At 32.7% G+C, this 14,450-nt stretch overlaps 1 protein-coding gene across 2 annotated transcripts in view; it reads left to right on the forward strand.

Annotated features, from left to right (window-relative positions):
- LOC149803922 (hepatocyte growth factor receptor-like) overlaps positions 1 to 14,450 on the forward strand; it is a 222,033-nt gene that overhangs the window by 113,589 nt on the left and 93,994 nt on the right. For both annotated transcript variants that reach the window (XM_089953736.1, XM_089953737.1), the window contains exons 8-9: positions 3,261 to 3,351; positions 8,235 to 8,337. In XM_089953736.1, the coding sequence (XP_089809862.1) occupies positions 3,261 to 3,351; positions 8,235 to 8,337 (194 nt within the window). The remainder of the gene's footprint in view (positions 1 to 3,260; positions 3,352 to 8,234; positions 8,338 to 14,450) is intronic.

The following is a 14,450-nucleotide window of genomic DNA, read 5'->3' on the forward strand; positions in this document are numbered from 1 at the left end:
AGCACGTATATAGCATAGTTGTAAACACTCTCTTTAAAGCCATGTATTCTCAGGCTCATTTTTTGGACACAGCGCAGTCCCATTGGCTGTGTGTCCTATTTCAACCAAATGCATAATTTGTTATTTTTAACCTAACAAACATTTTAATAGATTCACATTAATTTCAGTGGGATGTGAATTAATGTTCTGAAACGTGAAGGCATGTCAATGTATAAAAATGATATAATTTGTACTGTTTAATGCGGCATGATTCCCCACTGCAAGACACACTATACACTGTCACACTGCAGACATCATAGCTATATGATTGAAACATTGTTAAAGCTATGTTAAAAATCCAAGTCACACACATACACACATACTGTTTAATTTCTACTATTTAATATGGCCACCATACAACAACTGTAACTCAATATTTTCAGTATGTAACTATGGAAACTATGATATGATTGTGTTTGTAAATGGATGTTTATGGTGAAATCCCATTCATGCAGATTTTGATCTTCCCGTCATTTGAAATGGCAAGCTGGCTTGCATTAAATCAATTGTGACATTATCAGACATTGATTACAGAGAAAAAAATAGTAACATAAGTTGAAGGTTTGCGATTACCGAGAAACATAAATTATTATAAGTTAAAGGTTTCGCTCGAGAACGTTTTTAAATTATTTCTCGAAAGTGTTGAGATGAGAATACATTAGAGTTGTCTATTTTGTTCGTTAAATAATGTCATTTGGAAATAAAGTATAAGAAATATGGACACACAATTATAAGGGCAGTATATACCATTTTTAATGTACTTCTGCCATTCATATAACTGTGGAATTGAAATAAAATTGATTTGATTGCCTAAAATTTGCAGTCCCCTTCATTGACTAAGTTTTTGCTCACCTCAGTAGGTAAAATGCCTTGAGGACTCACAGGCCCAGAGGTCTTTATGCTTTTGTATAGGTGCTAGTTACATTCCTGAATAAATATTTGATATTCAATTGTTACGAGTCTATGCTTGTAATGGAATAAAAATTGAATCTAACAAACAAATAATTAAGTATACATAACATAATAAAGTTTTTTTCAGTGACCATGTTTTCGAATATGGTATTACATTATTATCTTTTTCCAATGGAATTAACTAGTATGACCTTGTTTGGTGGGATATAGTGGTTGATCTTGAGTTTGAGATTGACATTTTGTCTTGACCAATCTCAAACGATGTTACATTTGAAATATAGTTTCTAATTGGCTGAGAGTGGAAACTCAGTCAAAGACTCAAGCACATGTGCATAATTATTATCCAACTCTGATCAAACTTGGAATATATGCTTACACTATGTAAGATCTTGGAAGAGTTCAATAAACTGTGTCAAAACCAAATCAAATAATTTTGCACAGTTTTGCATAGGTGCTAGTTACATTCCTGAATAAATATTTGATCTACAATTGCTAAAAGGCTATGCTCTTAAATTAAGTAACAGAAAAGAGTGAAGACAACAAGGTTTTTATAATTAAACATTACTTTATTTCTCTAGACTACAAAGTATACAGTAAGAAAAAAGAACTTACAGTATTACGAATTAAATCACATTGTAATCCAAGAATTAAAACACAAGACCTTTCAATGAAAAGTTCCAAGTGAATCACAGTTCAAATCCCGATGAAAATCCAAAATGAAATGCGATGACGTATGCAATAGTCAGCGTTGTACTGATGTGTCAACAGTTTCATGCTGAATCACAGAAAATAGTATTCACATTCTTGAATTCCATATAAATTCCATAAATGCCTTTGTCCAAGAATTATCAGAGCAGTTTAGTATTTCCAGGGAAAACAATCTCCTGAATTCAATAATTTTAAGAAATTAAAATTCAACCCAAATTGGTCACAACATAATACAACTTAATGTGTCAGAGGTTAAGGCACAGCTGATAGAATTGTTATCATAACGTCAGTTATAAGACTAACTAAAATGTAAAACGGATCCCCATATGTGAGTCAAGAGTTCATTCTTCTAGAAAAAATAGAAGTTTGTTACATGATAATTAACACGTATTCTAGGTATGACCTCGACTCAATTTACTGATTAGTACTCTGAGAAAGATAATAAAAAGATAAAAAAGTTGTTTACTAAAACTGTCACTAATTTTGGAACAATATTAGCAATATCTACAGTGTATCAATTCCGGACAATGTCAAATCCAGTTAACAATGTTACATTACAACAGCATGTAATGGAATAAAAATTAAATCTAACAAACAAACAATTAAATTAAGTATACATAACACAATAGTGCTTTTTTCAGTGACCATGTTTTAGATTATGTTATTATAGTATTATCCTTTTCCAATGAAATTAACTATTAGGGCCTTGTTTGTTGGGATATAGTGGTTGATCTTGAGTTTGAGCTTGAAATTTTGTCTTGACCAATCACAAATGATGTTACATTTGAAATATAGTTTCTAATTGGCTGCGAGTGGAAACACAAGTGCATAATTATTATCCAACGTTGATCAAACTTGGAATATATGCTTATGCCAAGTAAGATTTTGGAAGAGTTCAGTAAACTGTGTCATAGCCAAATCAAATAATTTTGCAAAGTTAGTTATACATACGAACGTGACATAGTATTCCATGTAACTCTACTTTAGAATAAGGCCTGTGAGAGAGAGTGTTCCATGTCACACAAATGTTTATGAGATCTGATAGTCCATGTTACCTAAGAAGTAGGTTTATGATAAATAGCTGTGTATGTAACCCTCGTTAGAACAACACTTGTACAATATATTGTTCCATGTAATCGTAGTTAGAATAATGTGTATGATACATAGTACAGTATTTCTTATTGACCAAGTATGAACAAGGCTTATGATACACATTATTCCAAGTTTCACTATTTTATTCCCTTATTAGAACAAAGCTTATGAGACAGTATGCCAAGTAACCCTTGTTATAATATGGCTTATGAAACATATCATTTAGTGTAACCCTTGTATGAACAGGATTTTTTATGATACACAGTTTCAGTGTTCCCGTAGTTTGAAACAGGCTTATTGGACACGGTATTCTAAGTTTCCATATGTAGAATAAGGCTTATCATGGGAAAGTTTCCAAATTTACCTAGTTTGCATAAGGTTTTATATTATCTAATTACTTGCCAGATCATTATTCCAAGCTTCCCTGGATAAAATAATGCTTAAGAGACATATTATTCCAAGTTGCCTTTCCTTGAATATGACTTAAAACTTGTCTGATTATTTTTCAGATCAGATAATAGTAAGATTAGATGTGCGTTTAAGCGGGAATACATTTGAGTACGGCAATATCTTTTTATATGACTGCAGCCTCCACACATCGTAAGTAGATTTAAGTCAGCTGGTTTATGTATCCTTGACCATGTCACCTTAAAAACATATACATGTACCATATTTCTGATTAAAGCCCTGGTCAACTGAGTAAATTGTTTTTTGGTGTGGCATGGACATCTTTGGTAACCTCTATCTTACATGTGGGTGCAAACATACACACAGTTCTTGAGCAGCCATATCAAAGGCAGGACCAGCAAAGATGTACACCCATGCTGATTTGTCGAGTAGGAGTACTGCCCAGTTTATAGCAATGTTCTTAATGTGTGTGTCATATCAGTACAGAAGAATACATTACTTTGAAGGTGGCAATCCTCTCATATGTGCAATATAATACAATATAGTCCAGGTCTACTTTGACCAAGATGTAAATGACAATATCCAAATAATTTAAGTCTCTAGTTCAAGCCATATAAGAGTTACACAACATTATGCAGATAGCACATGCATGTGTTCATGAGTAGGATCATATACCATTGTGTATACCAGTAACACACACCTAATTTTGAACACTTCATGCAGATAAACATGCTTGTGTTCATGAGTTGGGTCATATATCATTGCGCAATCCAGAAACTCACACCTAACTGTGAACATAATATGCAGATAACCCATGCATGCATTGTTAGGATTGTATGGTCTTAGATTTAAGTAACATAAAATAGCAAAAACAAACAAGATTTGTAAAATTTAACATATGTTTTCCTAAAATACAACGTGAAAATTGTCAAAAAACTTACAGTATTGTGAATTAAACCCCTAATTGTCCTGAAATGTATATTACAAACCCTAAAGTTGAATGAATTACAGGGGTGTTCCAAATGCATTACAACCTTGTAAGTGTTGATGTACCAATAGCTTGTAATAGTGTTGATGTGCTAACAGCCTTGGTGTATCGCAATAATATAATCCAAAATGTTCAAGTTAACAATTGACAATAAGCTGAATATGATGTTTTAGTCCACAAATATTATCGAACACTTTGTATTTCCAGTGAATAATTATAAAATAAATCACCTCAAATATTAACTAAAACATAAAATAAATTGATTCAACTAGAACTGCAGTTAAGCTATTTAATGAGTAGTTCATAATTCTGAAGTAAGCACCATTATATAGAAAGCTAGGGTATAATAACAGAATCAGAATGAGTGTCATTTCTCATCAAATTTGTGAACAGCTTGCCTGCAGAACTTTATTTTCTTTTAAAAAATACCTACACTTTGAACTTAGGATTTGTAATCATGTTTACCTTCAAGTAATAATGGTCTATATATATATATATATATATATATATATATATATATATATATATATATATATATATATATATATATATATATATATACACAATCATAAACAAGAATTAGCCATGTAATATATTGTTTATTTAAAAAAAAAACAGTATATTAGGCCCAACTTATAACCTCAATCATGGACATAGGACAATTATGCAATCCAAACTAAATATTCATAGCATATTCAATATTGGAAAAACCAAAACACAATATTAATTAAATATGTATAACAGATTCATGGTTTGGATCATATTCCATTGAGTAAATCAGTAACACACATAACTGTGAACATATTATGCAGGTAACCGTTGCATGTATTCTTGTTGTTGGTTAATGACAGTTTTCAGCACATAATAGCCTATACATGGCGGCCAGTATAGCTGAAAAATGATGTATCTGGGAAAACACCGGTAAGAATAACCGACCTACAGGAAGCCACTGCCAAGATTTCTCAAATACCCACATTGGCCGAGCTGGAGGTTCTAACCCAGTTGAACAGAGGCGAGATGACCGTGGTCCATAAAGGTCAGGGTTTTAGACCACTTACCCTCAGAGACCTGAATATAATCATCAGTAGGATTATATATAATTGTGTATACCAGTAACACGCTCAAGTGAACATTCATGCAAATACGCATGAATGCATTCACAATAACACAGCTAGCATTGAACATATTATAATAGGCAAATACATGTGCATAATGTCTTGAGTAGTGTCATAAAATTGTGTGTATACCAATTAAAAACAATGTCGGTCCTTAAGGGTCATACCTGTATTTGTACATAGGAAGAGAGTATATTATGTAAGAAAAGGTGAAAGGTAGGAGGGACGGAGATGGCTATATCATCAATATAAAGTCAAGAACCATTTAACTTTGATTCATGAATGGTAAGATATATAAATAGGAGTTATATTTATTTTGTACAACTCGTTTTTTTTTTGTAGCTCTAATACAAAAAACAGGATTAGGGAAAGTAAGCAGTCATGTGTGATGGGATACAACTCTTACATTTTGTCTTTGGAATTAATATGTTAGAGTTGTTTATATGATATTGTAATGTACTATTTTTAAAGATCGAACATGTACTAATCTGACACTTTGGTTTCCTGTTACTTTGAAATCTGGTACCCATCCCTATTTATAACTTTCCCAGGACACCACGTGAGACAGATCATCCAATCACTGCAGACAGGATGTGCTGCGTATTGTATAATAAAGAATACAGTTTACTTGGTATATAATGGCAACATTATAAGTAGATAAAATATTCCTTGAGCTGAAATTTATGTCAACTTGTCTGATGAATATTTATTATTCAAACAATTGAATATATTAAAGTAGACACACATAACGTAGACAACTGATACTGGATCATCTTATCAAAGCATGAATTGCATACATTGATAAAGCCGTATTGCAGCCATAGTAACACTACAACATGCGAATTACTTACTTATCAGTATCCTACTGTGACCGCTTTGGTGGCTTAGTGGTTAGAGCGTCTGCCTCGGATGCGGGAGGTCGTGGGTTCGATTTCCAGCCGATTCATACCAAAGACTTACAAAAATGGTACTAACATCTGCCTTGCTTGGCACTCAACATTAAAAGCTTAGTGTTAGGACTGGTCGGCCTGCTGTCGGGATAATGTGACTAGGTGGGACATCATGCTACTTGTCTGCGGCGTGATGCCCCAGTACTAGGCATCACTATAAACTGCCAAATTGCACACATTGTAACAATATGACTGAAAACTTGTTAAAGCTACATTCGAAATCCAAATCACATCACACAAAACGTATCCTACTGTCAAATGCGAAAGTGTAGAATCACCAAAAACGTGCAAAATGCAATGTGACGGACATGGTGATACAAGGATAATACATGGATGCTTCTCTTCATGATTATGTATGTATCGTACATAAATTAATCACAGTAATATAATATGTGTGGTAGGTAAGCTAAACCTTTATAACAAAGTTTACCAAACAACATGTAAATTGAGAAAAGGATTACATAAGTGAAGATCGGTTACCAGGTCTGGCTGATAGGTTGTCAGTCGATAGAAATTAGAGACAATATTAATTGATTTGTTTCTATATGAAACATTATATTCATATTCGTTTAATATGTATCATATTTATACATGTAGAATTGATAAAAGTAAAAGACTGAAAATAGTATCAGAGTTATTGGACTCTAGCTATACTCATTGTCCAAGGGACACACATATAGCCAAGAGGATTTAACACGTCACGTACACTTGTGCCTCATCATGCGCCTTCATCACATTATGCGTTACTTCTCTGCTTTCGCACCACAAAACAGAACTAATTTTGTCCAGAAAGATAAGACATTTGTTTCATGCAAAAATGAATTACTAATGAAACAGGATTTTTTTAAATATTTGTATTAGTGAAATGTTGTGCTATGATTGCATTGCAAATTTTAAACTTCTGATTACCCTGCTCACAGTGCCACTTCAGTAATTTAATTTCACTACAGCTTTGTACCTCTGTTCTCCATAATTATCATTATCAATCAAAACAAAGCCTTTGCTTGGTTCTCTTTTTCTCTTTGATCACAATTATGACTGACTAGGTTAATTTAAGGTGGTCTAATTATTACTTACACAGTACTATTTATAACCGTGTTTAGGTGGTCAATTGAAATGAGCTGACCTGACACACGACTTAAACCGCTAGCTCTTACGCAGTTAGGATTTGTATGCCTTTTAACATTTTTTTATTCCCTTCTCTTTTTTGACGTGAATCAAAGGATAAACTTAATGTAACAATACAGAGAACTTATATTTTAATTGAGTATAGACGTGCAACAATTACGTCCATGTATTGGAGATCAAATCACAGCTTGCAGTTATATAGCCTGGGAAACAATGGCACACGTATCTGTGAGGTAAAATTGACATTTATTTCTCGTATGGATACAAGAAACATCTCATATATGATTTAAATACAAATTTCATTAAACAAAACTAATTTTATTGCTATTTATTTCTTGAAGTGTTGCCACTGGTAGGAATTAGTGAAATTGTTTCAATTCTTTGGAAACTAAACCACGATGTTCGATGATAAAATAAGCAATATATCATCTTTTTTTCAAAACAAATTTTCATCATGATTTTCTTGACATTCTGGAAATAAGAGTGGATTCCATGTTGACATTTCCTATGGAAAAATGGATTACACATCAGCACTCATGTTTGAAGCGGGTCCATGAATTATCAAGCATGAATTATCGAGGGAAATAATGATATGTGTCTCTTTATAATAAGGCTTAAATCAAATTATTTAAAACGCTGGTATTTACATGTTGGCTTAGGTTACATTGATTTCTTTCTTCAAAGAGATTTTGATTTTGCAAAATTTAACGAGCTCCAGAATAAAGTGGTGCGATACATGGTATTTGAGACATGTACATTAAGCATCATCCCCTGCAACATGGGAGGGTCAAATGTTGAGAATCGCTGCTCTTTATGTCATTATCATATATATATTTATTATTCATAAGTAGGATTATTATGCTAATAATTTAATGTTTTCTGTCTTTTTCCCAGATGCACAATTTGCTTGAAAAGTAACTTTCGCTGCTTTTGGTGCAAGAAGAACCACAAGTGCATCTCACATATATATAAAAGCGAATGCTTGGACGACGAGAATGTAAGCCAATCTTCAATCATAAGTCATCCAGTTTTATATTAAGATAGTCTTACAGGAGTTTCATTTACATATCACACTTTTGACAGTTATCAGGGGTCAAGCTATGCTTAATTTGTGTGAGAAGTGATTTCTCTTTTAGGACATTATAGTATATATATATATATATATATATATATATATATATATATATATATATATATAAACACATATAGGTTTTCATTCTCTTACCTGAATTATACCCTCTATTTCGTAGTTTGCATATCTGCATTTAACACTCGTTTTAAGCAATACTTTATTTTCAAGTAGTTGTATGTACACTATAAATACATTTGTATGCATATACAATTATTATACTCATATGCAGTGTATTTTGGCCATATGATGTAAGAGCACTGTAAAATATATACAATGTAATGAATTTTGACTGATAGGAATAATTAGATTGCAGTATTGTAATTGTATACTAGTAAATATGCTTAGTCAACTACCATTAAAAAGAACATTGTTTTACTTTATGAAAGTTTGCCAGCAGATGGCAGTTGAAAAAAATTGTTAACTTTTTTGAAACAATCCCCCACCATGTGCTTGAGCACAAATGCAGACGTGTCATTATATCATATTGTTCATACCAATTTCTTTGTTCCCTATAAAACATTACCTAACTATCCATAGATAACCCACTGAAGCATTACATTAGGTACGTGAATAAACTAAAACCTTCTTTCCAACCGAATTGAAACATCCAACATGTGAGTGCATCCATTTGTAGAAAAGGGGGTTTTCTTAATGCGATTCTAGCTTCCTTACAAGAGTACATTGATAGGATTGCAAATTGATGGTTTTATTATATGTCTACATATGCATAGCAACGCCAGGCAATTACTAAGTAGTATTTAACTAGCTGCTGTTTTCCGTTTTTTTCACTAAGATCAGTGAAAACGACTTTGACTATACAGCGCTGTTCGAATTCCACAATATATACATTTCTGACCTAAATAATTGCATTTTTATGCTTAATTTAAAAAAAAAAACAAAAAAAAAAAACAAAAAAAAAAAACAACAAAAAAACAAACAACTGTATCCTGCTTTGTGCGATATGAATATTTCCTTAATATGTTTGTCACAATGTTTACGAAAACAGACAATATAATAATTCTTTTATGTTTACCATGTTTTAATTTATATCTATATTTTAATACAGAGGTATGTACTTTGTAGTCTGAAATAAAGAATTTTTATCTTATCTAATACTGCTGTGCTTGCCAGACACAGCAATGTCTGTCATTTTTCACCCAGACAGATTCACGGTTTCAAAATGATTCTATAAAGAAACTAATGCATATTCAGAAGTCAAAATCTCCAGATTACTGTTTCTATTCTTAAAACACAAATTTCTATTTGCATAATATTGTTAAGTTAGAAAACACAAATTTGTATGTTTTTATCATTACATGATAACTTGCGGAAATTGGCCGGAGATAGTTTATATAACCCGAGTCATGTATAACACATCCTTGCTATAACTTACTTGGGAAAGGGTTAATGGTCAATCAGGTAGCAAAACACATGCCTGTGAATGAGCAAGAGTATCCTTGTCGACGCAACTGAAATTAATACCGGTTAGTTGATGGCTTGAAGCCTACTTTTCGCCTTGAGCTACAACAACCGAAATAGTTGGCGAAGACAGTGGAGCATCTCCAAAGCTACGGTCACTCAATGTGTACTTCCAAAAGATCAATGGGCGAAGACGTTTTCGCTTTCCTAACAGAAGAAAGAGAGGTTTTCATTTTTTAGGTGACTTAGTTGCCTACTTTGCCTGGTAGTGTGACCCTTGAGGTATGTTGCATGATATTATATACTAAAGATTGACTGATCTGATCTGATTTTAGACTAAACTGAAGTCATTTCTTTTCATAAATATAAATTTTCATGATTTTAAGAAGAATTACATAGTTGTCAATACTTGAACTCTTGGATTGAAAAATAGGTCTACTGTATTCAAGGAAAGAGTATTATTGTTCATTACGTCTTTTAAGGGGTATATTGTTTCTCTGAAAGATTATTGTTCATTAGTTCTTTCAAGAGGTCTATTGCATTTAATGTGTGTCCTAATGCAGCGAAGAAGTCAGAAAAGCCGGTACCCCAAGAAAAATAGTGCTAAAACGAATACTGATTGTATTGTTCAAAGATTCATTGCCTGTATTTATTTTGTATTCCGATAACCATTGAGGTGTCAACATTAGATATTTACTGTTATTGCCACTGACTAGGATTGAATCAGAAGCCAGAAAGCTAGAATTTTTAACAAAATCTTGTAAACTTTTTTTAACTTGTTCTTCGTGTTCCTGAATTACTATGATACATAATTCTTCATCAATATAACAGAGTGGATGACATAAACACAAACATAATACATTTCTTTTGCTGAATTACAGACCTTTGAATTTCCGTGGAAGTCATCATTGTTGTATCTAAATAACTAACGGCAGTCAATAAAATGGAAATACATGGGATAACAATGTGAGGTGAATTCTTAAAACTATTTTCACACATCACTGAAGGATTTACAGCCTGTCAAAGCCTGGTCCTGCTTTCTAAATCATCACAATTTAATACATATTCATCTGCTCGATGCAAATTTTTATATCTCCATGCAAGTTTATGACCAGCAATTTCCTGAACAATTCATTGAAACTTTGGCTATTCACTATTTTGTTTTCTTTCTGCGTGTGCATTCTCTTAAAATTCATCAGATTTGTTGAACCATTACAGATTCTATTTTTGTTATAATTGGTATTAACACTGTAGTAAGTAGAAGTAATAATAAAATGTCAGAACATAATCTTTTGTCACGGGGACAGAGACCCCTGTTCTTTTTCGTTAAATACTTTTCTCTTTTCACTGCCTTAGTGGTATGTATAGGACTATCTTTGCAAAAGTGAGCAACTAGCATGTATAGTAAGAGAATCACGTGAGCCACGATAAAGTTCAAGAGTTTACCCATCTAGTGGGCAGTAGAGGTAAACGTTTGGTGAACTGAGGAGGGTGTAGTCTATCACTAAGTGACGAATGCTTTCTTTCACAAGATGGCGTAGGTCTGAGTGTCGACAGGAGTACAACCATTGGGTAGGACAAAAAAAAATCGGGAGGAGATTCAATGTTAGTGTTGAAGTGAACCATTTTTGGGGTAGCAAGAAATTGAGGCCAGATCTCTATAGATGTCTCCAACAATGTAAGAGTGTGTCTATGTGTGTGTGTGCATGTGTGTGTGTGAGTTCTTAAGAATAAGCTGTTCACCAAGCCGGTTAAAATTTCTAGTACGAATGTATGCACAAAGATGACAGCTTTAACTTCACAACAGAAGGCCTACAAGAATTGCTTCCTTAATTCGACATGGTCTTCAGTTATCCTTGTGTGTCTATATGTTGCCAGCAGTATGGGCGATTTGTGACTCGGGAACTGACGTATTCATCTATGCATTCATTACTCAGAAACTGCTGTAGTCATCAATGTGTTCGTTACTCGGGAACTCCTGTATTTATCTATTTATACGTTACACAGAAAACCGTATATATCGGTGTGTTAGTTTATACCATTGATTTAATGTGAAGTTCATTTATCAAATGATTTAACCCAGCAAATGAAATGATAAATCCAGATTCCAAATGGTGTGGTGTGACATGAAATGATTTAACGAACAAAACCGAATGATGAAAATTTATATTACAAAGGACGTGGCATTAAATGAAATGATGTAGTGTGAAATGAAATGATTTAACCAAACAAATGGAATGATGAATTCAGATTCCAAATGATGCTGTGTGATATGAAATGATGTAGCATGAAATGAAATGATTGAACCCAAAACTGAAATGATGTTTCAGATTCCAAATGAAACTAAATGAATTAAAGACCAAAACTAAATGATGAAATCTGCATCCAAATGATGTGGTATTAAATAAAATGATGTAGTCTAAAATAAAATGATTTAACTCAACAAATGAAATCATGAATTTAAATTCCGAATGATCTGGTATTCAATAAATTGACTTATATAACAAAACGGAATGGTCCATTCTAATTCCAAATGAAGTTTTCTTAATTGAATTTACATAGCATAAAATCAATTGATTTAAACCAATAAATGGAATGATGAATTCAGATTCCAAATGACGTGATATTAAATAAAGTGATTTAAAGAAGAAGATGGAATGATGCAATCTGTTTCCAAATGAAGTGGTATTAGATAAAACGATGTAGTCTAAAACGAAATGGTTTAATCAAAAAAATTAAATGAGTAATTTAGATTCCAAATGATTTGGTATTGAATGCAATGGTCTGAAGAACTGAATGAAATAATGTACTCAGATTCCAAACGACGTGGTATTAAACGAAATTTATGGAAAATAAACGATTTGACTAGGCACAGCACTACATTGTAAGGCCAAACTGCAAATCATCTAGCATAAATCCAAACATGCACAGGTTTCGGGTTGGGGGTGGGGGGGACAGTGTTACCCATGGTATATAGTGTCAGCACACCTAAATTTATAATCTAGAGAAGTATGTCCAGCATTCGGTTGAGATTTTTGCAGACAAAACTTGGACAGCCAATGTGTTTTGGTTCCTATGATATAAACAATAATTATATTTTCCAATCAGCATAAAGTGATTTGATCCACATTAACGAATGTGCGAGTGGTCTTTGACATTTCTTGTGCGAAAGCTTCATAGGTTTCCAAAAACCTAGATCTATCAATTAAGGATAATACAATTTTGATCTTATTTAATCAATAGTAATTGCCATATTTGATGTCCTGACCTAGCATAGATGCTAAACTAACATGTTTGTTTCACGACACTTTTTGTGCATATCTTATAGTACTGGCCGTGCGCACATGTGTATTTTTCGTCGAAGTTCTATATTATGCCGGTCCCCAAGAATGTGAATAGTTTCTATCTATGGTAATATGACACTCAAACTGAGTGGCCCATTGCTATGAACATGACTCTGTGATCCTGTTGGATTCCTACTGGCTGGTAGTAAATGCTGCAGTTATTAGTTCACATAGTGACCATTCTACACACTTGATGCAGGCATCCGTGACTTAATAATGAGTGTATTGTTACGTATATCTGATTTTTATTTTAATTTAACTTTTTGTTTGTCTGTTTTGATTTTTTTTATCTATTACATGCTATTGTAATGTATTTTTTTTTACTGGAGGTAATATTTTCGAAAAATTTAATTCAGTTTTTCGAAAACCTAAAATTAGGAACGTTGTATCCAAGTTGACATAGTTCGTCACCTTAATTCTTGATTTTGATGTAAACAACTTCTTTTGATTTCATTCTTAGTGCGATATTCATATAGAGCGAGATCGAGGCTGTATTAATATGTGACCTTAGGCTTGTAAATAGTTTTTGCCTTTATTCAAAATCACCAGTGAAGTAAACAACTTTATTACATTTTATTCTTTGAGTAAAAATATTGTTTTTTATCAAGGTCATACTGGGGCAACGTAATTTTTTATGTAAACAGCCTCCACTTCGTAATTCTGGGGTTCCCGAAATTGCGCATTAATTAGTTTTAATTGTGATGCTTAGACATAAATCTCTCAGTTCTGGCTTTCACCTTTACAATGGAAAGTGTTTGCATGTTTGTGATCAGTTTTCGAGTTTTCGAGTCATATTTTAAATTATCTTCATATTATTTGGTTTCTAAAAGATAATTCTTTTTCCTGGAAATATCTGATGCTCATACAGAATTTTCGGAGAAAGACATTTAGTGAAATTTTATTTGGATTTCAAACACCGGAGTATAATTTCTTGTAGTTCTATAAGGAACTGTAGATACATCACAGTGCAGGATACAGCATACGTCATCGCCTTCCATCTTGGATTTTCAACGGGACTCGAACATGAATCCATTAAAACGTTTCATTACTAGGACATTTGAAATTTAAAACATGGATCATCTTGGATTATTTTGGATTTGATTCTTAAAACCGTAAGTTCTTATTTTTTTTCTTCATGCTTACATTGTTTTTCCAGGGAAAAAAAATATTTGTTACAAAGTGTCAGACATTATACAATGAAATTGGAGACATTCC

Source organism: Sinohyriopsis cumingii, chromosome 3, assembly GCF_028554795.1.
Source record: "Sinohyriopsis cumingii isolate HCF-2022 chromosome 3, ASM2855479v2, whole genome shotgun sequence".
NCBI lineage: Eukaryota > Metazoa > Mollusca > Bivalvia > Unionida > Unionidae > Sinohyriopsis > Sinohyriopsis cumingii.